Source organism: Moschus berezovskii, chromosome 1 (assembly GCF_049115385.1).
Source record: "Moschus berezovskii isolate FMDL1 chromosome 1, NW_MosBer_1.0, whole genome shotgun sequence".
NCBI classification, from domain to species: domain Eukaryota; kingdom Metazoa; phylum Chordata; class Mammalia; order Artiodactyla; family Moschidae; genus Moschus; species Moschus berezovskii.
Window position 1 is genome coordinate 21,118,792 of NC_142460.1, and position 27,813 is coordinate 21,146,604.

Genomic DNA, 27,813 nt, shown 5'->3' on the forward strand with positions numbered 1-27,813 from the left:
GGCCTACCTTCAGACATTAATTTGTTCAATTCAAAAACTGAAACACCCTCAGAGCTAAAATAATGACTCAAGTTGTAGGATATCACTAGCTCATGGCTTTGGTAGTTTTAAATACTTCTTAACTACATCTCCGATTGTAGGTGAAGGCAAGCTTATGATCTTCCAACTATAACTTTGACAAGGGGCTCCCCTGGTGGCTCAGTGGTAAAGAATTCGCCTGCCAGTGCAGGGGACACAAGTTCCATCCCCGGTCCTGGAAGATCCCACATGCTGTGGGACAGCTAAGCCCATGTGCCACAACTACTAGGCCACAACCACTGAGTCACCTGGGAAGCCCCATCAGCATAAAAAGGGCTATTTTATCTGTGAGAAATAAGCAAAAGATTTATGACAGAATATTAGCAATATATTTCATCCTTAAATATTTTTTGGAGAGTACGTGTTTATAGCACATATTTTATTTTGCTTTAAATTCTTTTCTGTGGCCTAATTCCTGTTCATATATTCAGTAGGAGTAGAATCCTAGGGCCTTCAGATAATCAATCCTAATGATATGAGATTATATTTATTTATTTATTTTTTCATATAAAAACTCCTAGTTTTCTTTTTGTTTTCCTCTTTTTTTTTTATTTTTATTTTTTTAAAATTTATTTTATTGGAGGCAAATTACCTTACATTGATATATTGGTTGGTTTTGCCATACATTGACACGAATCCACCCCGGGTGTACATGTGTTCCCTTTCTTGAACCCCTCTCCCACCTCCCTCTTCCCCATATCCTCCCTCCAGGTCATCTCCGTACACCAGCCCCAAGCATCCTGTATCATGCGTCGAACCTGGACTGGTGATTCATTTCACATATGATAATATACGTGCTACAATGCCATTCTCCCCAATCATCCCACCTTCACCCTCTCCCACTGAAGGTAGCTCTGTGTTCTCTGGACATGCACATTTGTATTTAGAGTGAAGACTAAGATTTAAAGCATGAATGAAAGATAGTTTCAAACATGAGAAGAAAAGTTTTGCCTTTTTTTAAAAAAAAAAAAATTTATTTATTTATGGCCACGTGCCTTGTGGAATCTTAGTTTCCTGACCCGAGGTTGAACCTATGCCCCACTGCATTGGAAACACAGAGTCTTAACCACTGGACCACCAGGGAAGTCCCAAGTTTTTCCTTTTAAAATAAGGAAAATAAGAATGGAGTTACATACTGTTGAGGTGTCATAGCAGTAACTTCTTCTGAAGGCTCTGACTTGCCTTCCGTGCTTAATGTGTGAGCTGAAGAGGTGGGGCCTTCTTCCTTCAGCTGAACTGCTCAAGATCCTGATTGGCTCAAAAGGGACTCGGAAAACAATGGGCTTCTTGGCCATTCATTCATACCTACTGGTGGTTAGAAACCAGTCCCTTGTAAAAAGGAAGGCTTGACTTTCCTAGCATTTCATTTGTTTAACAGCAACAACATGAACAGGAAAGGGGAGGGAAAAACACCTCTCTCACAAAAAGCAGTCTGTTTCCCTCATGGAAAGCACAGTGGAGAACCTTGTCATTAGCAAGACAGCACTTACTGGAGAATGAGCAGCCTGAACTCCCGTATCGCCATGTTTCCTGGACTTTGCCTTCTGCTCCTCCTTTCACTTTGTTTCCTCTGAGCTCTCCGCTTCCAGGGCCATTTTATGTGCTCCACAATGTAAATCCTGGTTTGCAGTCATCTAACGATGCCCATCTTCCCCACCTCTACTTCACCCCTTACCACAGACATCACTTCTGAAAATTTCCACACTTTACTATGAGGAATTGTTAAACTTCAATAATGAAGGTTTTCAAATGATATCAGTGGTAAGATCTAATGTTTTATCTTCTTTGCATATTATTTAAAAACTAACAAGCCATTCCCTTTTATGCCCAAACCTCTTTTTTTTTTTTTGCGAGTTTTATTTGGTTCAAAATGAGGACCACAGCCCAGGAAACAGTGCCTCAGATAGTTCAGAGGAAATGTTCCTCTCAATTTATTTTTTTTTCTGTTAAATGAAAATCTGATCAACCGCTGCAGTATTCAGAGCCTCTGGGTTAGGTGGGTATCGAGTTGAGATATAAATAAGTAAGACCTAGTTTCTATTGCTATTAGTAAACAAGAGATTTCCTTTCAGCCAGAGTATGCAGGGAAATCTTTAGGAAGAAAGCAGCATTTTTGTTTAGGTATTGAAAGGTGATGGGCTTCCCTGGTGGCTCAGTGGTAAAGACTCTGCCTGCCAGTGCAGGAGACCAGTTTTGAGCCCCCATCTGGGAAGATCCCACATGCTGAGAAGCAGCTAAGCCTGTGCACCAGGTCTGCTGAGCCTGTGCTTTGGAACCTGCGGGTCGCAGCTACTGAGCCCATGCGCCTAGAGCCTGCACTCCCCAGCAAGAGAAGCCACCTCAGTGGAAGCCTGAGCATCGCAACTGCAGAGCAGCCTCACTCGCCCCGACCAGAGGGAAGCCTTCGCAGCAACCAGGGCCCAGCACAGCTAGGTAGATCCCAGCACAGCCAGGTAGATCAGTGACTCACGAGTGTTCAGGGTGGAAAGAATGCTGTGAACAGGGAGAGAGGAGAGTGGGGAAAGAACACGGAGCCTGTAGGAGAGCTCTGTAGGAGGCGAGCACAGGACTGGTTTTGGCTGAAGCTGGGACGCGAGGGGAGAGTGTTAAGGGGACAAGAAAAATGGGGATGGACTGAGTCAAGTCGTGACAAATGCTGCATTTTATCTAAAGGTTATTTTAAAGCGTTATGACTTTCCTATTTTAAGTGATCTCTTTATAGTAGACATTCTCAAATTGTTTTCTAGAAATTAAATTATCAGAGAAAGGGAACAATAATTTAATCAGGTCCCTCCTAATTATGTATTTCTCAGTATTTCATGGAGTTTCATAAAATAAGGGAATCTTTTTTTCCCCTCAGTTAAAAAAATACACATATGGGAAGGAAATAAAATGGTATTATAAGTAATTATCTTAATGCCATTTAGAGATACAGACTTCTTAATTTAGGAATATGCACATGTATTTCTAACAGTTATTTTTGCTGGCTACATTAAAATTTTTAAAAAAGTAGTGCTACATGTATGGAAAAGTTGAAGTTCAGCACAAAAGAACTTGTTTTTTTCTGAACTATTTGAGACTACTAAGTTGCTAATATGAGGTAAGGGTTTATCTGTTTCCCCTAAATGCTATATTATAATATTTCCTAGAAAGACATTCTCCTGCACAACTACCAGATAACCGTCAAAAAAAGAACATTGGTACCTGCCGTCTAATCCTCAGATTCTATTTTAGTTCATCAGTTGTCTAAACAATATCTTTCATAGCAAAAAGATCCAGTTGAACTGTATATGTTATATTTAGTTATCATGTCTCTAGTATCCTTAGATGTGGAGAAGTTTCCCAGTCTTTAATATTTATGACTGCAAAGTGCTATGGCTTTTGAAGACGAAGGCCAGTTGTTTGGGAGAAATGTCCCTCACTCAGAATTTGTCTGATGGTTCTTCCTGTTCAGAGTCATGAGGTGTTGGCAGGAATATTACAGAGCAGTGTGCTTTTCACTGTATCCTGTCAGCTGACACAGTGTTGACTTGTCCCATTTACTGTCGGTGTTCACTTTGATAACTTGTGTTGATGTGGTATCTGCCAGGCGTTGCTGGCCATCTCTTTTTTCCTTTATAATTAAAAAGTGTTTGAAGGTGAGGTACTTTGAGACTGTGTATGATCCCATTGCTCTTCAAACTTTAAGTTTATGGGTTTATTCAGGGATTTATAATCTGTTACTCTTAAAACTTGTCTTGATGCTCAAATTGTCCCAGATTTCGCCAGTAGAAGAAGCCCCTTTAGGCTGGCTTCTGTATTTTTGTGACGTGCCTTCATTGTTCTTTGAACACCCCTTTACTTTCTGGCACAAAAATTTGTTCTAGCCTCGTCTTGTCTCTGCCGTTCTCCTGGAATCAGCCATTTCTCCACAGAGTCCTAGTTCCTTTTAGTGGAGTATGTACTAGAAAGCAAGATCTGGGTGCTGGCTGTGTTGTCTGTTACTGAGTATTGCTGATCACAGGTCCTGTCAATTGATAGAGTGAAGGAAACTCTGTAAGCGTGTATGTATATGCAAGGGTCTCCCCCTGGCTCAGTGGTGAATAATCCGCCTGCAGGGCAGGAGACAAAGGAAGTGAGGATTCGATCCCTAGAAGATCACCTGGAGGAGGAAATGTCAACCCACTCCAGTATTCTTAGCAGAAAATCCCATGGACAGCGGAGCCTGGTGGGCTATAGTTCATGGGTCACAAAGAGTCGGACACGACTGAGCACAAATGGGTCTATGTATGTGAGAGTATAATTATGCCCACCCATGTCTGTCCGTGTGTGTCTGTCTGTCTAGAAAACTAAGTTCACAGTGGTGACTCCAGTTCCGATCAGCGCCACAGTGTCCTTTCTGGTTTTCTCTCTGTGTTTGCACTGACCTTCTCCGACAGTGAGAAACCTGCTCCGTGGTTCTTGATTGTCCCCCTGTGTATAACCAACCACTCTCCTGTTGCCACTACAGCCTCCTCCACCCCATGGGTGGCTTCCTTGACCCACTGGGGCTCCAGCACCCTGCCTGGAGCCTCGGTCCAACGCACTATGCCCTCTCTACTCTCTCAAGCTCCAGCATTCCGTCGCAGGCCATTCCCACCATCCCTGGGTGGACACCACCCTCTTCACTGTGCTCAGACTTCATCACCTCCTGCCCACTGCCCCTCCCCTCAAATGGAGTCTTTCTTCCCCCACCTGTGGCTTTACTCAATGAGCAGGGACACCTTCTTACTCTCCTTGGACTCACAGCCTGCGAAGGACCTCCTTCCATTCTACCCCAAACCTTTGAAGCATAAATGAAACAACAGGTAATCATCTACTCTTCTTTAGAGTAAAGATATTTAAGAAGGAAACACTAGGTTTTCTTTTATAAAATTGGAAGGATCTAGAGGTAAATATTCATATGGTTCTGAAATCCCCTTTACCAGTTCACTGAACATAAATTACTGAACTCCTCCTGGGTGCCAGGCACTGAGCTAGCTCACTGGGGACAGGCCAGTGGACTAGACAAAGCCCCTTCCCTCATGAAGCTGCCTTCTCTGACTCTGTTGAAGTATAGCCAGGGTAGTAAATTAGTAACCTCCCTAAGCCTGTTCCCTCCTGTCAAATATTTGTCACTCTAATTTAAAATTTGATTTAATATTTTGAGAAGAAACCAAAAAATTCCTGGCAGGGAAAATGGCATCTTTTGTCTATTCTTTGAATTGTTTTTCTTTCCTTTAGCATTATTTTAGTTAAGAATATACACTTTAATTTAAATTGTGTATGTTTGTGTGTGTGTCCTGTTCCCTGAGTCTCAGAATAGACTACAAAAGCACAAATAACTAAACATTTTGACATTTGTTCACATGTTTCAATCAGGTGACAGTCTAATAGATGGGTCTTCATTGGGCCTGAAAAACATGGTAGATTGATATATTTGGAGCAGTTATTGGAAAGGTAATTATTATGCATTATTAGATGAGAGAAGATTTTGTTGCATGGTAATTTAAGTTATGGAATGACTTTGTCTTTTCTAAGGGAAGGTGTATGCTTAGTTGCTTAGGCGTGTCCGACTCTTTGTGACCCCATGAACTGTATCCCACCAGGCTCCTGTGTCCTTGGGACTTTCCAGGCAAAAATACTGAAGTGGGTGACATTTCCTTCTCCAGAGGAAAAGTGATGACTTAACACTAAAAACATTTTCTTTTTAATCCTTATTACTGGTATTTGAACCTAAATGGTTGGTGCTAAAACTGATAGATATATCTTGGTAATTTCTGTATTACTCTACTAGTGGTAGTGTTTGAAATGCATATAACGTGTAAACTCTAGAATAGTATTTGCCCTGGAAACCATGCCTTCTATCATCAGAGAAATAACAGGCCTCTCTAAGGTTTGCTTTTGTACATTTCATACTTGTAACAAGGCAAGATGTGGGAGAAGGGGTTCCTATATTACTTTAAAATTAAAATTTGTGTTGTGATTTTTCTAAGTCTGTTCCTTGTCATTGAACGTTAGGAGTAACTGTTCTATAAATACATAGTGTAACAAAGAATAATGATAGGAACTCTAGGAATGAAGAATGAAATTCACATCTCTGTAACTTTAATGGCTTGGTGAAATCGTCCTCACTCCCTAACTTCATACAGGTGGTTTGATAAAGATAAAGGCCCACCCCAGTAAAGAGCATACTAAAGGACTGTGACATCATCAGGTAACTGAGTGATTGACTCAGTCTTTTTTTAATATTTATTTATTTATTTGGCTTCATGGGGTCTTAGTTGCAGCATTCCAGATCTTTAGTTACGTCACATGAACTTTTGGTTGTCCCACGTAGGATCTAGTTCTCTGACCAGGAATCGAACACTGGCCCCTGCATTGGGAGCTTAGCCACTGGACCACCATTCAGTCTTAGCCTCTGCTGCCAACTAGCAAAGCACAGCTCATGCGACAGCAGAAGTGGGGTAACCAGGAAGAAGTCTAAGAGTCGATGGTCTGAAAAGACGTGAGGCAGGCAGGGAAGATGAACTGTCTGGAGAACCCTGGAGACGAGCTTCAAGACAAAGGAAGGAGCTTTAATGCAGAATACTATGGGATGTTAGGCAAAGCAGTAGACTGAGACTGTACATTTTGTTGGCAATAGAGATCAACAGAGAAGACTGTAAGAATCTGCTTACAAGCGTTTGTAAGGTGGAACACATGTGTATTGTCAAAACATACTCAATACTGTGAATCTGTATCAGAATGTAATTTATTAGAATATTTATTAGACTTTGTAATATGCTGTATTTCATGTGCAAACCTTCGAGAAATGAGAAAAAGGAAAAGTGCAAGAGATAAGAGGTAAATAAGGAGTGAGCCTGCAAGGAGATCCAGCCAGTCCATTCTAAAGGAGATCAGTCCTGGGTGTTCATTGGAAGGACTGATGCTAAAGCTGAAACCTCATGCGACGAGTTGACTCACTGGAAAAGAGTCTGATGCTGGGAGGGATTGGGGGTGGGAGGAGACAGGGACGACAGAGAATGAGATGGCTGGATGGCATCACCGACTCTATTGACATGAGTTTGAGTGAACTCCGGGAGTTGGTGATGGACAGGGAGGCCTGGCGTGCTGCGATTCATGGGGTCGCAGAGAGTCGGACGCGACTGAACTGAACTGAAGGAGTGAGCCAGTCATCTGAGCGGTGAGCTGGGGGCTGTGGGGTAGGCTGTGGATTAGGGAGGGCAGCGAAGAAGGAAAGAACTGGAAAGGAAAGGATGGAACGAGAAAGAGGCTCCTGTCTTTCCAGATTTGTAGGCCTTAGAAGGTCATATTTGTAACCGTACACTGAGGTACTAGCTGTGGTTTATGTTTCTTTGGTTCTGTGTCCAGTTTTCAATAAGTGTGTTTGCTAAGAACTCGGAATATTTTCCTTTAAAGCTTCAGGATTTGTTTTTGTTTTTTCTCAATAGAGTGACCATCACAACCTGTCTTAGGGAAATTGTTCTGTAGGTTGTATTCTTTAGCGGATGACATTAACTTCATAGCAGAAGAAATAAATCCAGGCGAAGGCCAGACTGACGATTTCCTGTCTCTGGCTTGACTCTTGGGGTCAAGCATTACCATTAACTTTCATAATTTAAGCGTTAGCAGTCTTCCGTGTGTCAAGCTCTGTTATAAGTGTCAGTGATAAAGAATGAATAAGATAGTGTTCCACCTTCAGGGAACAGGTTGGCTAATGAGAAAGACAAGTGATGAATATATTTTAAATGTTTTGGCAACATGAAGAGGGAGCTCTGTGAAAGACTTGTGCTTAGAGAAATAAAGGTTTTCACAAAGTGACTTTGTGTCTGTGTTTTTCTAAGGTGAATTCAGTTTTGGCAAGAGGCAAAAGTTGGGTCAAGCCTTGCAGGCAGAAAGCCAGATCACTGTGCAAAGGCCCAGAGATGTAGAAACCATATTTGGGCAACAGTGAGAATTTAATGTGATTGGGGCATGAGGTGCATGGGGTGGGAAGGGAAGGAGAATAGTGAAGACTGAAGCAGAAAGGGTGTGTTGAGGCTATATTCTGGAAGATTCCTTGTTAAGGGGTTGGGTGTTGTCCTGTAGGGGTATCAGGACACAGTGTGTTCCTGGTATTAAGATTAGCTAAACAGATCAGGGGGACAGAGAAGAAAATTCAAAAGCGGCCTCCAAAAGAAGAATATTATTAAAGGTAGTACTTCAAGATATTAGGCGAGGATCGATTCATGAGTAGATGGCTGCTGGAATAACTTGTTACTTCTTTGGGAAAAACTATTAACGTTACTGGTTCGAGAAAAGATTTTATGCAGACTTAGATTCAGACTTTAGATTTTTGGTTGAAACTCTGGCTTTATAGATAAAGCGAATCTGATGTTTCAGGTCCTTTTTCTTATACTAAAGCTTTTTCTTTTTTTGTAGCATCAGCAGAAAAAGAGGCAATCAAGGGTACATACTCCAAAGTTCTAGATGCCTATGGACTTTTAGGTGTTTTACGATTAAATCTGGGTAAGTATTCAATATAATTCAATCTATTTTTTCATTTCTGTTTTTGTAATTTTGAAGTTTTGATAGAGACTATTTCATAGACTCTATTTGATCTGTGAGTATAGAAGCATCTTAACCTTGAGATGATTGTTACCTGAAAAGCCATGCTACATGCTCATGCTCTCATGATTTTAAATTCCAGAGACAGCATCCTGTCTGAACACTTTAAGAGATCAGTATCATTGTTAGAAGAGAAAAATAAGGGCATTGCCCTTTTTTTTTTTGCTTCATTGCATTTAAGGAAAGATGTCTTAGAACCACACAGTTTCCCCTGGTTTGTGGTGGAAAAGACATCTGTTTTATACTCAAAACATCTCGGCTTGAGGCTGTCTGCCATTCAGTGTCACCATGGGCTGCAAAGTAGCATTTGTTGTGACCAGTTCTATAGCAGTGTGACAGGTTACACTCCATGAACTGCTTTGTTAGTGGTCTGGATGAGAAAAGAAGCTGGCGCCGTCATGCAAATCAACACATGGCTTCCTTCATTGATAAAGTCGTACTGTGGAGAAAAAAATGAAGTCAACTAAACCAAATAGTGAACTTAGTGATGCAGTTTTCTGTTCTGTAGCAAGCACCTGGTCTCACTGAACTGGTAACTGAACTGGTTCATGGATCTTACTTTGAGGAGCACTGGTCTTGTCAAATGGAGATATGCCATTTGTTATGACTCTGTCACACGTAAAGCACTGTGTGTGCATGCGTGCTCAGTCACTCCAGGGGATCTTCCCGACTCAGGGATCAAACCTGATTTTTTTGCATCTCCTGCATTAGCAAGCAGATTCTTTACCACTGTGCCACCTGGAAGTTGGTTGATATAATAAGTAGTGGAGAAGCCAAGATGCAGGGCACTTCTGCCTATGTCAAGCCCCCACATGCTCAAAGTATACCACTGCTGAATTCTACCTTCATACTCACTGCAGAGGATTTTTGTCAAAATTAGATGAAAAAAATCGCTATGAAAGTTTTTGTCAGCCAAATCACTTTATAAATTGTTGCCAAAGACTTTTTCTTCACATAGCAGCAACAGCAGCAGCAGTTCACATTTAAATGCCATTTTTTCAGCCTTACTGTTTATGAAGAACTCTCAATTCATTGTCTTGTCTGAACTTCTTACAATCATAAAGGAAAAGTAGGAAAGATAACACCTACATTTTAAAAATTTGATATATTTCACATACTTTTAGATTAAGTAGAGGAATAATTTCATAAATGTAAGATTATTCTGTTAATATTTAAATGCTTCATCATACTAAATGTATTTAAACAAGGAATTTTTTCCCCAACTTCTGCCAAAATCTAGTTGTGAACTTAAATGTGTCTGTGATAAGTTTAAAATAACCACACTGTCAGATTTTAAAAGACAGAGACACAAGGAGAAAGTTGGAAGAAATTTTGAATAGCTTGTAGAATATTGGGACTTCCCATCCCATTAAGTCTTTGGTTTTTGCAGGTGATATTATGTTACATTATCTGGTCCTAGTCACTGGATGTATGTCCGTTGGAAAAATTCAAGAATCTGAAGTTTTCCGAGTTACTTCCACTGAATTTATATCACTGCGAGTTGATTCTTCGGACGAGGATCGCATTTCGGAAGTGCGAAAAGTTTTAAACTCAGGAAACTTTTATTTTGCATGGTCTGCATCCGGAGTCAGTTTGGATCTGAGTCTTAATGCCCACCGTAGCTTGCAAGAACACACAACTGACAATAGATTTTTCTGGTGAGTTTGTATTACGTTTCCCCTTGTGATCACATGCAGTGCAGCCGCTGGGTGAGCTGGAACATGGAAGGCATAGCAGTTATTTCTGGAGCTGGCAACGGTGGGCACAGCCAGTTGAGCACAGCACTCTTTACTGTTGCGGGATCCTCAGTGGAGCATAGCAGATATCTGCCATCATTTTATTAAAGTAGTCCTGTGATACGAAACCCATTTACTCTTCCTGATCTAGACGGACCTTCCATTTCAGACATATTTAGAATACTTATTTTTAAATCAGGAAGGAATTGATCATAATAGAATCGTGTTATTCATATGTACGGTCCTTAGTCTGAGATCTCATCTCTGGCAACATTTGCCTTTCTAAGCCTACATTCCCTTACTGTTTTTAATTGGAAGGTTATACGTAGATGATTTTGATTCAAGAGCAACCGACTACAAGGAAGTAGTATGCTGGGGATCAAGTTTAGTACTGTAATAAAATGAGACTTAAGTAGGTAACTGTGACATATTTCAGGATTATGCATGAAGGTACTGTATTGTAAGTATGCATTAATGGGGCAGCAGGACCCACATGACTATAATTGGTATTGCTTTATTGGAACAGACCAGATTTCCAGTATAGTCTTGTCCACAGTCTTGTCTTCCAGTTCTCTTGTCCACAGTCAGCATCGCTGATGACTTTTTTCCTTAACACAATGGACAAATTGTATTTCAGTTGTTTACTTATGTTATAAGGCCAAAGCCCAGGACTGTGCCCACAGCTTCCCTCAGTAATTCAGACTCGGGAGGTTCCCCACTGTTTACTTTCTCTCTCTCCCACTTTCACTATCTGCCTGAATCCTCCTGGAGAAGGCCTTGGGGGTCAGAGGGCTCAAAGTCAGCAACACTAGGACTGGAAACTACATTTAGAGCAATAACTTGGTAGCTTGTAGCTCCCATAGAAGTGTCTTGGCCCAGAGTGGCATGGGGGAGCCAAGAGGGCAAGAGGATGGCGGTGGGGAAGGGAGGACATAGGAGAGACAAGTCGGCAGTCCATCTGCTCATGTCGACCCTGCACTTCTCTGATGGAAGAGACATTGATGTTTCTGAAGAAGGTGATGGCATTGCAGTTGGTCTTAGAGCAGCTATCCTTATCGTTCTTCTCTCTTCTCTTTCTAACCCCACATTTCTTTATTGAGAGAGAAAAGTTTCCCTGCCGTAATCAGAAGTCAGTCAGGTGCAGATGCATTGGCTAAATGGCCAGCAGTTAAGAATATCATGAAGTTTAATCCATGGGAATAATTCTTTTATCTTTTCATTCAGTTACGGGTAAAGGTAGGGGCCAATTTAGATAACAGATTGAGGAGGTTTATGAGCAGGAAACAGGCTGAGCAAAGAGGAGGCTAAAATGCCAAAGGTGAGTTTTGCTCACTTTATAGTCTTTAAAGGTTTGCTAAGGATTAGAGTCTGGAGCTTCACTTTGCATAGAAAAAGGAAAGCTTTTAGAATTCATTATGCAAACCCTTGCAGCTTTGTAGAAATATTTCCCAAGATACAGCCAAGTAAGTTCTGTAGCCAGAGAGTGGCAAACACCTATCCCAAAAGCCCGGGTAGTTTTACTCCGTTGGGGATTTGAGGCTGCTGCCAATTGAGAGTCAAGTGTAAACTTAAATAGAATTAAAACAGCAAGGCGTTGACTTTGAAGCAAAATGAAAACTGACAGCAGAGGGAGAAATTCTATCTGAACAAATGCACGGCTCCCACTGCTATTTAAATGGGGGGCAGTCAGTCTGTCCTGCCTCTGCTATGATCTGGGCCTCAGCTGTGGTGTCTGGACGAACTGGGTCACAGCCAGTTTGAGCTTTGCCAGATCAGATCAAGGTAGATAATAAGTAAAGTGTGGAAGCTGAAGTCACGTTTTTAAATTAGTAATATTCATCGGATTTAATGTTATCCCAGGAGTAAGTCACTTTCCAGTATGTTTTCTTGAATGGATAAGAGAGGCTGGGGTTATCTCTGGTTTATCAGGGCTGCAGGTGGCCACCACCTGTTTGCTGTCCCCTGCAGTGTAGGATGAAGTAGTAGGGACTGGGGAGACCGCTCCAACAGCATTGATGTAAATTCTTAACAACTCTAAGCCTTCAAGAAAATTGTGTCACGTTGTTTTTATACTTCTGAGACCAGATAGTGCAAAGCACTTAAGATTTCCTCTTAAACTGGTAGTTTGAAAACTCAGAGAACCAAGCTTCAACTTCCCTTTTGTAAGGTGCCTTTATTATCTGCAAGTCCCAGAGAGGAAGTTTTTCTGCACAACAGCGTATTTTACTTGGTGGTGGTTTGGTGAGGAGTTTTGGAGGCCTGTGGTTCCAGCCTTCCTTTGGAGAAGGCAATGGCACCCCACTCCAGTACTCTTGCCTGGAAAATCCCGTGGATGGAGGAGCCTGGTAGGCCGCAGTCCATGGGGTCGCTAAGAGTCGGACATGACTGAGCAACTTCACTTTCACCTTTCACTTTCATGCATTGGAGAAGGAAATGGCAACCCACTCCAGTGTTTTTGCCTGGAGAATCCCAGGGACAGGGGAGCCTGGTGGGCTGCCGTCTGTGGAGTCTTACAGAGTCGGACATGACTGAAGCGACTTAGCAACAGCAGTGGGTCCAGCAGAGCCCCTGAGGCAGGCAGCGGGATGTGAAGATGGCCAGTGTGGCAGGCCCCCAGCCCCCAAGCCATGACAACTCTACTTTTAATCTGTGTTCTGATCATCAGGTTTCTGTGTGTTCATTTAAACAGAACTCTGCCCTGAAAAAGATTGGAAAGCAGGCGTCTCTGTTACCTAGAGTATAGAAGTATTTGGAGCAAGGGAAAACCCTAGACAGCCATTAATATGGTAACTGCTAGCTCATGTAACTATTTACATTTAATTAAAATGGAGCCTTATAAAAGTCAAGCTTTAAGAAAATCCTTATACATATATATATATCCCTGGAGTTGTGTGTGGAAATGCTTTTTGGAACAAGTGGTAAATACATTATGAAGAAAGACATAACAAGTGGGGCCCAAATTCTAAAAACGTGGAACGTGTGCTGCTTTTGCGTGGCCTACCGATCCCATGTCCGGGGGTCTCCCTGTCTAGGCCTGTCCCCCAGCTCTCGGCACAGTGACGTAAGCGAGCTGATCTCCCCTGGCGCCCCTGACGTCCCAGGGGCGCGTCTTAGAGCCTCGCTGTGCTGTGCAGGGTGCTGCATGTACGTGCTTGTCACTCAGTCACATCCAACTCTGCGACCCCACGGACTGCAGCCCATCAGGCTCCTGTGTCATGGAATTTTCCAGGCAAGAAGACTGCAGTGTGTTGGGGAGTGCTCATCATGCTAATGCAGTTCTTTCTTTTTCTGTTAGGAATCAGTCTTTGCACTTGCATCTCAAGCACTACGGTGTGAATTGTGACGACTGGTTATTACGCCTCATGTGTGGGGGAGTAGAAATCAGAACAATTTATGCTGCTCATAAACAGGCAAAGGCTTGCCTCATTTCCAGACTAAGCCGTGAACGAGCTGGGACCAGGTTTAACGTCCGGGGAACAAATGATGATGGTCACGTTGCCAATTTTGTAGAAACAGAACAGGTATATAGTGTTTATCGTGCTTAATTCATGTGTTAGAGGATGTCACAAAGAACAATTGCAAAGCAGATTTTTATTTAATTCAGAACTCATTTTGACATGTGTAATGTCATTTTATGGTTGCTCTCGGCTACTTGTGAGCCTTAAGAAAGGATCCTCAAAAACAAGCTTATTTAGGTATGGCTCTTCAAGTAAGTAACAGTTTGTTACTAATCAACATGACATCATCAGTGCCCTGTGTTTTAGTATTGAATTGAAAGTCTTCAGTTACAGAGCTAGACAACTTAAGAAAAGTGGGTTTTGATGAAATTAAGTCAAACTCAACTCTTACAGGTAGGTTGAGGACCATCTGAAACGAGAAGTTACATTATTTTTGGCTTTGTAACTGTGTAATTGTAAATTCAGGCCTTGCCCTTAATCCAGTTTAAGTCTTCAGATTAGTTTTTAAAAATTAGAAAAAGCAAAAGAAAAACAACTAAATGAATTCAAAAGGAATTCCTTTTTTTAAAGTTGTAATGCTTATGCTTATATTTTCACTATTTTCTTGGTTAATGTTTATAGAAGAACTATCACTAGTTGAAAAAAATCCAGCTTATTTATGGCTGTTTTGACTATTTTGTTAGGATAACTTGTTTATGAGAGATTGGTCGAGAGATAGAGCTGTTGGTAGCTTGTCTTCTGATGTGGAGGTAACTGCTGTGTGGAAGTGTTTACCCGCTATTCTTCTCTGCAGGTTGTGTACTTAGATGACTCTGTTTCCTCCTTCATACAAATCCGGGGGTCTGTCCCGTTGTTCTGGGAGCAACCAGGATTGCAGGTGTGTGTTTTGACGTTTAGTTTTCTTTCTTTTTCTCTTCAGAACTTTGCATATGTCTTTAAACTTTCAGGTTAGCTTATTAGTTCCTCGGATAATTTTGTTACTAAGTCTAATAATGTTACCTGGGTTTATAAATAAATTGTATACAGAAATTGTATACAACTCCTGGAATCGTCCTAGTTATTCTTTCCTTGAGTGTTCTTTCAAATATCCATAGGAGTTCAGCTCCTGTATTTCATATTAAAATTTCAATGTTTTCATGGCACATTGATTTTCAAAGTGTTTCTGTATTTACTATCTCCGTATATAACAATTTAGCGTCTGTAGGCAGAAAAATGTAGTAGTTAAAACAAAGCTTCTGAAACTAAGGCTCTCAATTTGAATCCTTAATACTGCTAGCTGTGTGATCTCAGGCAAGTGGTTTAACCCCTTTGTGTCAGTTTTCTTATCTGTAGCATGATAATATTAGTAGTTCCTACTTCTTAGTTTCTTACAACCCTTACCTAGTTCTCACCGGCCAGAACTAGGTAAGGGTTAGTTGAAATGGCACCCCACTCCAGTATTCTTGTGGGGAGAATCCCAGTCCATGCATTCGCAAAGGGTCGGACACAACTGAGTGTCTGAGCACATTTGTTGTTATTAAGATTATATCTAGGAATTCCCTGGCAGTCAGTGGTTAGGACTCCATACTTTCACTCCTGAGGGCCCAGGTTAGATCCCTGGTAGGGGAACTAAGATTCTGCAAGCCATGCAGTGTGGCCAAAATAAAAAAAAAGAGGAACATATCTGCTAATGAAATTTTACTTTGCAGTTTATAATGACTTGTCATCTTGAACATTGTTCTCTGTTTTGCTTTCTGATCTTTTCCCCCCAAACTTTCCTTTTGTTCAGTAAATGTCTAATCTTTAAAACGTAAGATGTTTTTTTCACGTTAGTTCATAATATTGGATTGCCCATACTAGTGTGATTTTGCATTCTATTTTTATTCAGACATGTTTAGTCCCTAAAGTATAAGTTACATTCATTTTGGGTTTCTGATATATACTGCCTAGTAAATTCTGTGCCTCAATCTATACTGTTGAGAAAAATGTACAGGAAAAAGAAAATTTTGCCTTCATTTACTTTCATTTAGTTCACAGCTGGGTCTCTCTTACATTCTAGGATGGTTATTGTGGAGAAAAATTGCACACCACTTGGATCTTTTCAATAAGGGAGTTTATTCAAGTCAGGCTAAGAATTAACAAGGATTGACACTGGTGCTGCTTTGCTAAAATTCTTGAGTTCTTGTCAACACCAGTTTGAGTCATGTGGGTTTCATCTTTGGCATTTTGGTGTAACTTAAATAGATATATTTCTTCCTGGGTCTCCCTTAGGAAAGAATATGTTACCCTACCCCATTTCTGTCTTTGTGACCAGAGAAGGGTGTTTGGAATATTTGCTCTAAGAAATTTCTAAAACCCTGCTTTAATGGGAGGTAAATGCTTTTGATTTAGAGACAGGCTAGTGTAAGAGATTCTTCTAGTCTGTTTATAGGTCCTCTGTTTTGCTGCTTTCTGTGTTATTTTCTTAAGAAGTTCAGAATTAGTGTTTGATTATTCAGTAATGTTGGGTCCTGAGTAGTTACATGGAGGGATCCTCCTTGGCTGGGACTTCCTTTCGACTTCATTCTTTGTTCTGTGGCCTGTCCACACAGATAATCTGGCTGGATAATGTCATTTGATTATGGGCTGACAATTGTAGACTTGAAAATTGTGCCTTTCTTGATAGAGATAGTAATTTTTGAGACCGCAAGACAGTCCAACAATTCTGCCAAATCATCACTGAGCTGGCCTGTCATCTTGGGTTGGGTCGAGGGTTGGGTCAGTGGTTCCCAGTTATTTAGCTTAGTGATTTTTAAAGCCAACCTTTCTTTGACCAGAGATGGATTAGTTTCATGAGTATCTTTATCATTTTCCCCACCACTCTACAAGAGCAGTTAATAGAGGAATGAAAATAATAGATACTTTTTAAAATAAAAATACCAAGGCCCTATGTTCATTTTTTACTTAGAGCACTTGTTGGGTGTCCTGAGTGTTCTTAGAGCTGGAATTTATTTTCAGGGCTCTTTCAAGTTAGTCATTAGTGAGCAGTTTCACTTCGGTGGTCACAGAGTCCTTCCTTGGCAGTTGTCTTGTTCTGCCTCTTTCCCTCCATGATACATTCTTCTCAGGTTCTTGAGATATTTTAAAGGAATCTTTGAAAGTGATTTTAAAATGCAGATTCATGGCCTCAACTTCCCATCAACTGAAGTGGAATTTGTTGGAGTAGGGCCAAGGAATCTGCATTTCAACCAAGTACCCCACCACTCAGATTAGAGAGCCTGGTGGTAGTGGATCCTGCTCAGCTGCTTTTGCAGACCGCCTGCTCCAGCGGCCAACCCTGAGCCAACCAAGGCAGCCCTGTGAAGCTTAATCCCAGTGCTGTCTGAGGTCTTGGACTTTTCTTTTCATTCCCACTTTTGTGATCTTGGTTAAGGTCTTCATAGTTTTTTCTTGCCTGAAAGATTCTTACAGATTTCTAACTGGTCTCCTCCCATCTTTCTGGCAGTTCTTAATGAACAGTGAAGTGAAAGTGTTAGTTGCTCAGACGTCATCCGACTCTGCGACCGCATGGACTATAGCCCGCTGGGCTCCGCTGTCCATGGGATTCCCCAGTCAAGAATACTAGAGTGGGTTGCCATGCCCTTCTTCAGGGAATCTTCCTGACCCAGGGATCAAACCCAGGTCTCCTGCATTGCAGGCAGATTCTTTACCATCTGAGCCACTAGGGAAGCCCCTTTCCACTTTTGCTCTGTTATGCTTATCAGATCTAGGTACCCATTTCTTCATGTTCTGGCTTCCTCTGTCTGTCAGACTTCATGCCGAGCTATTTTCTAATAGGAATCCTCTGCTCCCAGAATGAAGGTTTGATGTTCCTCAGTAGCCGACTCAGATTTCATGGAGTGGATTCTAGTCACTCCTTCATACTGATCTCTTCATGAAATCCTTGAGTTCATCTCATGTGTATCATTCTGTACACATTCGGGTAGATAATCTTGTATCCTATGAGAAATTCAGTTTCTATAGTGATGCCTCAGAGAGAGCTTGCAGTCTGTTTGGGGAGACTTTTATGGAAAAGGCAAATACCAGTATCAGTTAGCTGGAGGCATAGTAAGAGTTGTCATAAGGTGCTACACAGATAAGAGTGACATTTTAATTACTGGCAACTCATTAATTTTATTTATGATTTCCTTTCTTTGAAGTCATTTAGCATTTATAATGCATAGTGTTCCTTTGATACTATATTATTGCTATTAATTGCTTGTATTAGTCATAAAAGATGGTAAGCATCATGAGATTTATGCCCTGCATTGTATGGCACACTGAACTTTTGGTTGAATTCAAGTTACAGAAATACTTGAACACAAAGCAGTAATATAGCTAGAAGATAATGTTCCATACCACTCTAGTATTTTTGCCTGGAGAATTCCGTGGACAGAGGAGCCTGGTGGGCTGCAGTCCTTGGGGTCGCAAAGAGTTGGGATATGACTGAGTGACTAACACTTTCACTTTCACCACCCATGAAATGGCTTCTAAAAATATCTTCGATGCAACTTTTTAAAAAAATTGGGTAAATGGAAAATTTTATTACATTTTCATAACTCTTACAGAAGTTTTTCTTTAACATTAAGTAGCAAAACCTAGTCTCGTCTAACCAACATATTGCTGTAAGAGTTATGAATTGTAGCTAGTTTTGTATATGTGTTGGGGAGCAGGTGATAGGGAACAACTACAGCCATTACCAAAAAAATGAGAAAGCTTGTATTTTTTTTCACCTTCTTACAGTTAAGAGTACTAGTGCAAAATGAATGCTAATGAATAAACAAAATGTGAAGTCTTGGAGTTTTAGAGAGTTAGAGGGCAACTGTCTGAGATGACTCCAAAGAAACAGTATGAACCTCATCTGACGTTTCTGCCGCCTAAAGCGCCAAATGTGTCTTGGAGCACACATCTTTCAAAGCTTAAGATTTTATACAGTCTATTGTGTACTAGAAATGAAATAAAGATGTGACATTTGGCTAATCAGTTTCTAACTAAGAAGGAAACGCTCTAAAGAGAGTCCACTGATTTCTCAGGACAGTCATTCAGTCATCTTGACAGGAGAGGGAATGCTGAATGAATGATAATACTGTTAATTCAGTTTGGGACATGGATGAGCATTTAGAGCTTATTTTCTGGTTTTATTTGTCCAACTGCATGACCGATTTTGCACTTCTCTATGCCACCTTTAAAGTCATGCTATTCACAGGTTAGCCAGGATGAATTCCTGGGAACCTTGGGCCCACAGTCTCAGGGAAATATTTACAAGTGAAACTCAGGGAAATAATCTGGTTTCACTGTTGTTTTTCTTTTTGGCATCTTTTATATCTCTTGATTCCGCCTCATCTCTCTCCCACTTTTCCTATATGAGAAAAGAAAAACTGTAGCAACATACAGTAGGTAGTTATTTTCCATCTTGTTTAATTCTTATAACCCAAATTTCAAAATATGCTGTTGTTCTGGTTGTGTGCCTGAGAAATTGAGTTGGAAAGTCTTTTTCCAGGAATGGTTATTTTTAACCTGTGGGATCTTTGGGTCAGAGTGGAGTGAATAGGGTATTTAGCATAACAGAGAAAAAAAAAATGTAGACATTGCACTTGTGGGCAGTTTGAAAGAGTAGATGTTTTGGTCAGGAGGCCTGTATTGTCATGGGAATCTTTTTTTGGAATGAATGATGTTGCTCTAAGGGGGCAGGTTTCTTCAGTGGGCTGGGTTGGTTCTTTGTTGCACAAGTGACAGTGTCTGTGGACTTACAAAGGGCACATATTTAGACCTTAAGGTAATGTACATGAAAGCACTCTTAAAAACATCTTACAGAAGTAAACATTCCTGTCAGGTTACCAGTGTTGCATAATGCTCTAACTTCTAAAGTTTTTTTTTTTTTTTTAATGAGATTGTGTTTTAAAAGATAAAAAGGAGAAACCCCTAGAACTTTTTTTTTTAAGAGAATATCACGAATGACAATTACTCAGCTAACTACTGTGTGCTTAGCAAATGAATTATTACATAGAGTAAACAATGCTATTTCTTTTGTCTGCATGTTGGCTTTTGGTACGAGTAAGCATATTTTTCTTGTCTTAGGTGGGATCACATCGTGTTCGTATGTCAAGGGGATTTGAAGCCAATGCACCCGCTTTTGACAGGTAAGACTGATGACTTATATATTGCTGTGAGTTTTGATGTTGCTAAGCATTGAGATTAGTTGTATTTACTGCTTCATTTCAGCTTTTGGACTCTTAAGTAAAATTTCTTCTTGACTCTGATTTAAGTGGAAGACAGTGACACTCTTATGAATTCTAGGAGTGGTGGCAGTAAGTGTGTGGGTCTTGACATCTTGGGCTTAAAACTACCTCTGATGGGTGTGTTATCCAATATGGTGGCTATTAGCCACGTGTAGCTAGCTCTTGGGCATTTGAAATTGACTAGTCCCGATTGAGATATATTGTAGGTATATAGTAGGTACTGGATTTTTAGACTTAGTGCAAAAAAAATGCAAAATGCCAATATTTGTTTTATATATCAATTACATGTAGAAATGATAGTTGTATTGGATTAAATAAAATTATGTAAATTAATTTTACCTTTTGACTTTTACCTTTTTAATTTGCCTTCTGGAAAATTTTAGATTATATCTGTGACTTAGGTTATATTTCCTGTGGATGACATTGCTCTCTAGCCTCTCGACTGATTGCAAGCTGGAGAAATTAAAGGATCCTGTGTGGGGACTGTTTATCTTAAGACTGGGGCTGTTTAGGAGCTCTGAATCCATGCGGAGCAGGCAGTGTCCTTACATGTGAGGTGCAGCCCAGTGCTCTTGGCCCTCACTGCCTTGCCAACCTAGCTGCATGGCTCCTGGTTTCCATGTCCACCCAGCATTAGCCTCAGGGTGGAGAGGGGGCCAGATGACTCTGAAAGCTCTAGCATCAGTTCAGTGCAGTTCAATAGCTCAGTCGTGTCCGACTCTTTGCGACTGCATGGCCTCCAGCACACCAGGCCTCCGTGTCCATCACCAACTCCCGGAGCTTACTCAAACTCATGTCCATGGAGTTGGTGATGCCATCCAACCATCTCATCCTCTCGTCCCCTTCTCCTCCCACCTTCAATCATTCCCTGCATCAGGGTCTTTTCCAATGAGTCAGTTCTTCACATCAGGTGGCCAAAGTATTGGGAGTTTCAGCTTCAGCATCAGTTCTTCCAATGAATATTCAGGACTGATCTCCTTTAGGATGGACTGATTGGATCTCTTTGCAGTCCAAGGGACTCTCAAGAGACTAATGGAAAAACCAAAGCTTTGACTAGACGGACCTTTGCTGGCAAAGTAATGTCTCTGCTTTTTAGTATACTGTCTAGGTTGGTCATAAATTTTCTTCCGAGGAGTAAGCATCTTTTAATTTCATGGCTGCAGTCACCTCTGCAGTGATTTTGGAGCCCCCCAAAATAAAGTCTGTCACTGTTTCCATTGTTTTCCCATCTTATTTGCCATGAAGTGATGGCAAATAGATGATAAGTCAGAAAATTGCATTAACTCACTTTTCACAAATTCAGAGTTTTGATTCCACGTGAAATGGATTTGTATATAGTTTTGCCAATCCTATGAGTTTAAAATACTGCCGTGTACGTCCTGGTTAAAAGTGGGTTCCTGTTTATTGAGAAAGTTTTTGACTTATCACTTGACATATGCTTACTTCCTCTCTACCTTTAACAGGCATTTTAGGACACTTAAGAATTTGTATGGTAAACAAATAATAGTAAATCTGCTTGGATCTAAGGAAGGTGAACATATGCTAAGTAAGGCTTTCCAGGTAAGTGATCATTTTTACCTTCTGTTCTGGCCCATGGACACCTAGAATGGTATTTTAAAAATAATAGTCAAATTCTTCCAGGAATAAGTTCTTCTTGGAAGAAGATTGAGTACTTGTTGGAATCATTAGTTCTTTGAAGGCAGTTCAGTTCAGTTCAGTCGCTCAGTTGTGTCCGACTCTTTGCGACCCCATGAATCACATCACGCCAGGCCTCCCTGTCCATCACCAACTCCCGGAGTTCACTCAAACTCATGTCCATTGAGTCGGTGATGCCATCCAGCCATCTCATTCTCTGTCGTCCCCTTCTCCTCCCGCCCCCAATCCCTCCCAGCATCAGAGTCTTTTTCCAGTGAGTCAACTCTTCACATGAGGTGGCCAGAGTATTGGAGTTTCATCTTCAGCATCAGTCCTTCCAATGAAGGCAGTTAGGCAACAATTTAGGGTAATCTTGCTGAAATTGGGATTATAGAAAGCTTTCAAGGCACTGACCCTGTTTTCTAATCTGCTTATTTATGTAGTAGAGAAGCAGAAGAATACCCTCCTCCTAAAAAATGTTCATCAGTCACTGGCAGAAAGATACCAGGAAGTTTTCCCCTTCATCTGTTCTTTGCTTTGCCTAGTTCCTACAAACTATAGTCACTGTTTTAAATCTATGAAATTGTGAATAAAGCATTTGTATACACACAGGACTTCTTGTACCAATGAAAGAAAATTTGAGAATTTCCCACAAGTAAGAACCTAAAGAAATGTCTGACTTCTAAAGAGAACATATTTTTCATAAATGTTTATTGGATCAATAATGAATTGATATAAATTATATAAGATTATAACCTTAAAATGGCTAGAAAACATTTTCTCATGTTTAAGCTAATGAAGTCCAGGATTAATTATTTGGCTATTTTGTTTGAATATCATTAATAAACAAGTTATACTTTAGAGAGTGACTTTTTATTGTAAGCTTTTAAAACATTTGTATATATTGAATGAAGGTATAAAAATGAATTCAAATTTTGATGAGCTTTTCCTTAGAAATTAATTACTTTGTTTTGAGATTCTGTAATAGATATAAACAGTCATTATATTTTTATAGTAAAAAATGAAATGCTGGTTGTTGGAAATAATTTTTCATTTTCTAAACCAAATGAGAATTTTAAGTTCCCTGATACTAATTATGTAAAACCTAACTAATCTCTCTGGAATAGTATAGGAGGTTTTAGGAAAAGGATGCTATAAGGTATTAGAAGTAATTTTTCATTTTACTGCCAGTGGCAATGAAAGAAAGCTTTGTGAAATTAGTAAGATTTCAAGGACCTGCTTAGATTTTCATTTAAAATAAAGGTTCCATTTATAACATTGTGTTGATACAATCACATTTGGTTAACATTTAAATGAATATTTTCATGGTGGCTCAGATGGTAAAGAGTTCACCTGCAGTGCAGGAGACCTGGTTCAATCCCTGGTCGGAAAGTTACCCTGAAGAAGGGAATTGACTACCCATTTCAGTATTCTTGCCTGGAGAATTCCATAGACAGGGAAGCCTGGCGGGCTACAGTCCATGGGGCCACAAAGAGTCAGACACAACTAAGTGACTAACACTTTCACTTTCCTTGGCGGTCCAGTGAGTGGTTAAAAATCTGCAGTTTCACTGCAAGGGGCATGGGTTTGATCCCTGATTGAGGATAGGGGATCCTGCCTGCCGGATCTGCGATTTGCAGCCAAAAAAAAAAACCAAAGAAGAATTAAATGAATATTTTCTTTTTATTTTCAGAGTCATCTGAAAGCTTCTGAACATGCTGCTGATGTCCAGATGGTGAATTTTGACTATCATCAAATGGTTAAAGGAGGAAAGGCAGAAAAATTACATAGTGTTCTTAAACCTCAAGTCCAGAAGTTTCTGGATTATGGAATTTTTCATTTTGATGGAAGTGAAGTTCAAAGGTTTGACTTCTCTGTTTTTCCTTTCTTTAAATTGGAACTTTTCTGTAATGTTATTTAATTTCTTTATTATAATTGATTTTAAGCTTGTTGTTCTTCCTTTCTAATAGTAGCTTACATTTTGGGCACGTGCTATGTGTGGGTCAGGTAGAGCACTTAGTCTTTACAATTATTAATAACAACTGTAGGGATGGGTTCTACTGTTATCCTTTCACACTGGAGGAAGTGGGGGGCTGAAAGCTATCATATTCCCCACGTCAGGTAGTAGAGCTCGAATTAATCTAGCTTCAAATCTCATGCTGGCCATTCCGTTTCTCTTGTAAAATTAATGTCATAATATTTCTTGGCCTCAGTAAAGATTACTTAATGCAAATAAAAGACATTGGTTATTGTCCTGCTGTAGAACTGTGTGGTTATAAATCTGAATGTGTGTTTAGCTCCTGACTACTGGCCTCGTTAAAAATAAGTGGATGTGGTTGACTGGAGAAATACATAATAAAGAGTGGACGGCAAAATGTTAGCTTGTAGAATCTGGTCGGTGGGTATATGGATGATCATTGTAAAATTCTTTTATCTCTTTTGTGTGTTTGAGAATTATACTAGAGAATTGAAGTGGGGAGAAAGTAGATGCTACATTTTAATCAGCTTAATTTTCTCAGTTTGTTTTAGCTTTTGTTATTTTTGTTTTAAACTGCCCATTTAGTTTCACTGAATTTGTTTCAGGTGCCAGAGTGGTACAGTTCGAACAAACTGCTTGGATTGTCTTGACAGAACAAATAGTGTGCAGGCATTCCTTGGTTTAGAGGTAAAAAAAAAAAAAAATATGTGTATGGAACTTAACATCAAATTCCTTTTTCAGTGCTTTTGTGATATTTATGTTTGTCATTAATTATTTTTCACAAAATGAGAAAGTTTTACTTCTCTTCTAGTTTTTTTTTTCAAGTAATGTTCCTTTTCATGTAAATGTTTCCTTTATCTGTTCTAAACACTTTCTTTAGATAGCTTCTGTTTCCTTTTATTGTTCGTTAACTTTGCCTCAAAAAAAAAAAGCCTACTATTTATACTCTTTTAGTAGTCGTCTCGCTTGCCTGTCTTTTGGATAATCAAATATATATATATATATATATATTTGATTTATATATTTATATTTATATAATAATATATATATATTATTCTCAGTATTGTCATTTTTTTAAAAAATAATTTTATTTATCTATTTTTGGCTGTGCTGTGTTTTCACTGCTGCATGGGCTTTTTTTCTAGTTGTGGCAGGCAGGGGCCACTCTCCTCTTGTGGTGCTGGGCTTCTCATTGCAGTGGCCTCTTGTTGTGGAATACGGGTTCCAGTGTGCTCGGGCATTAGCAGTCGCGGCTCCTGGGCTCTAGAGCACAGGCTCAATAGTTGTGGCCCACCAGCTTAGTTGCTCCGCAGCATGTGGGCTCCTCCCAGACCAGGGATTGAACCCGTGCTTCCTGCATTGGCAGGTGGATTCTCTAACAGTGAGCCACCAGGGAAATCCTTGGTATTATCTTTTTAAACGTCCTTTTGGAATTAAGGAGGATCTATTTTCACATGTACAACCCTATAGAATTATATTTTTAACAATCTAAACCAGTACAGTTTACATAGCATTTTAAAAAAAATTGCTACCAAAACCAGGATCAGTTGAAAAATGTCATTGTTAGAATAAAAGTGAATGAGAGCCAACTTCTCTAACACACTCTTTGTTTAAAATTTTTTCTTTAGTTCTTACCTATCAAACTCAGTCTAATTTAGGCATAATCTCAACTATGTGACAAACTGTAGCAATGCTTAGATTTCTCAGTCTTGACTCTTATGCAGCTGTCAGGGTCATAAGACTATGGTGGGTCTTCATTTAGTTCCGTAGGAACTTAGCATAGTTCTCCAATACTGTAAAAACAGGAATAGAAAGTAAAAGGTTCTTATTTCCTCTAGCAAATGATCTTAAATTTGGCTAGAATATTGGTTAATTGTTTACTCTGCAGCTGAGATTCATTCAATCTCAAAAGGAGAGTACTGTGTATAAATTTCCTACTAGAAAAATGTATTTTTCATGTAACTAAATTTTACTGCTTTGTCTTTTTTGAAATCTGTTGTTGAGGATTATCATTATAATTTAGAAAATATGACAAAGAAGAAAAGTGAAAGCAGGCATTTGATTATTGGGATTGAGTTTTATGAGATGTCTTGGGTTTGTGTTCTCAAGTGGCTAAAGACATTTAGTTAGAGTAAGCTTGTGAAACACTTGAACATCTTCACTGAACACAGAACAAGTGTTAGTTTTCAGAATCTGACTTAGTGGACCACCCACTGTTTGTTATTAATATTAGGTGTTGAGAGTACTTACACCCCTAGTAACTTGACTGGTTACAGAATATACTGCAAGTGTAAGTAAAAGCAAACTACTTGTAGTGAAGACCAGTTTTGCCCAGTTCTTTGAAGAAAGAGGATATGATAAAGGAGAACCTGGAGGCTTGTTGGCTTTATTCTACATGCCAGCAAAAGAACAGCCCTGGTGTAAGTCTAGGCAATTGGATTAGACCCAGTATAGAGTTTTTAATATTATTTTAGATTTTGATCCCTGTGTAATTATGGATAATCTCCATAATATCTTTATCTTATAGATAAGATAAAAGGAGACAAGTGGGAAGGAGTTAAGTAAAACTGCTGCTGCTGCTGCTAAGTCACTTCAGTCGTGTCCGACTCTGTGTGACCCCATAGATGGCAGCCCACCAGGCTCCCCCGTCCCTGGGATTCTCCAGGCAAGAACACTGGAGTGGGTTGCCATTACTACAGGGGCATATACTATGACTGGATTCCAAATAAGAGAAATAGACTGGATAAGGATTATACATTGATTTGACTTTGCCAGACTTTAAGGCTAAGAGTCATTCAGAGTAAAGACTTCTAAACACATATACTGTGATGAAGGAACTGTGGTAGCCCCAAGATCCTTGCATTCTTCAAATACTGTGTTCCCCCTAGTTCTCCCTTGTATACTTTACTGATATGAATTCAGTACATTCAGAGCTGTCATGACTTTATTTAGAAATATGACTTATTTAAAATTTTTGATATCAATTCAAGAGCAGCTCTGCTTTTCTCATAATCTCCTGACCTTAATTACCCAAACATATAGAACCAAGTGCAAAAATTAAAGAAACATTTATTTCTATGTATTTTTAAATAAATTAAATATATTCCTCTGCTCCAGTGGGTACTGTTGCATAACTATTCTTTTAGGTGAACAAGATAAACTAGTCTGATTTATAGGAACTTTTTTTCTTTTTTTAGCCCCACGGCTTGTGGGATCTTAGTTCTCCAACCAGGAATTAAACTCAGGCTCTCAGCAGTAAAAGTGGGGAGTCCTAACCACTGGACTGCTTGGGAATTCCCTAAAGGTTTGGGACATTTTAAAAAGCTTAATATAATTTAACCAGAAAAAGTTCTTGTTACTACAAGGATTGAGTACTGAGTTACCTGTAGGTTTCATTGATGTGATAGTTACTTTAGAAATTGGCATGAGGGGAAATAACAAAGCCTAGTAAACTTGAATTTTCAGAATCCAGACCCACAACATCCTATAAGTTTTTGGTTTGATTCTGGTAGTTCTTAAAAGGTCACATCGTAATGAATGTATTTATATACTTATAAAAGTTTCTTTTCTACTATTTTAGATGCTGACTAAACAATTGGAAGCTCTTGGTTTAGCTGAAAAGCCTCAGTTGGTGACTCGATTTCAAGAAGTTTTTCGATCAATGTGGTCTGTGAATGGTGATTCAGTCAGTAAGATTTATGCAGGAACTGGAGCCCTTGAAGGAAAGGCTAAGGTAGATCTAGATTATAAAAGATCTTCTTTTTTCTTCTTTAATAAAGCTTTAAATGAACTCTTTTAAATTAGTAGTTTTTTTTTTTAAGGTATCTATTTTAGAATTCTGTTTCATCATGTTTTTATGTCCTCTTTATTACCTCCTTCCCTAGTGGATACTAATGATTGAATGGATAGTTATTTCCCTAGGTTTGAGAGGTATATTGTATATGTATGACATATTTAGTTGTTTACTGATAATCTGCTAGACTTACATGTGTATACTTCCGATTTTTTTAATGATTTTTCACTTGCATATGTGTTTTAATTTTTATACTATTTATTTTGATTAGAAATATGTTTTTTTTAAGCCT

General features: G+C 39.6%; 1 protein-coding gene across 8 annotated transcripts in view; it reads left to right on the plus strand.

Annotated features, from left to right (window-relative positions):
• Nucleotides 1-27,813, plus strand: part of SYNJ1 (synaptojanin 1) — a 91,278-nt gene that overhangs the window by 16,864 nt on the left and 46,601 nt on the right. For all 8 annotated transcript variants that reach the window (XM_088835785.1, XM_088835790.1, XM_088835782.1 and 5 more), the window contains exons 3-11: nucleotides 8,500-8,586; nucleotides 10,076-10,343; nucleotides 13,717-13,942; nucleotides 14,673-14,756; nucleotides 19,955-20,016; nucleotides 21,579-21,675; nucleotides 23,444-23,613; nucleotides 24,334-24,415; nucleotides 27,309-27,461. In XM_088835785.1, the coding sequence (XP_088691911.1) occupies nucleotides 8,500-8,586; nucleotides 10,076-10,343; nucleotides 13,717-13,942; nucleotides 14,673-14,756; nucleotides 19,955-20,016; nucleotides 21,579-21,675; nucleotides 23,444-23,613; nucleotides 24,334-24,415; nucleotides 27,309-27,461 (1,229 nt within the window). The remainder of the gene's footprint in view (nucleotides 1-8,499; nucleotides 8,587-10,075; nucleotides 10,344-13,716; nucleotides 13,943-14,672; nucleotides 14,757-19,954; nucleotides 20,017-21,578; nucleotides 21,676-23,443; nucleotides 23,614-24,333; nucleotides 24,416-27,308; nucleotides 27,462-27,813) is intronic.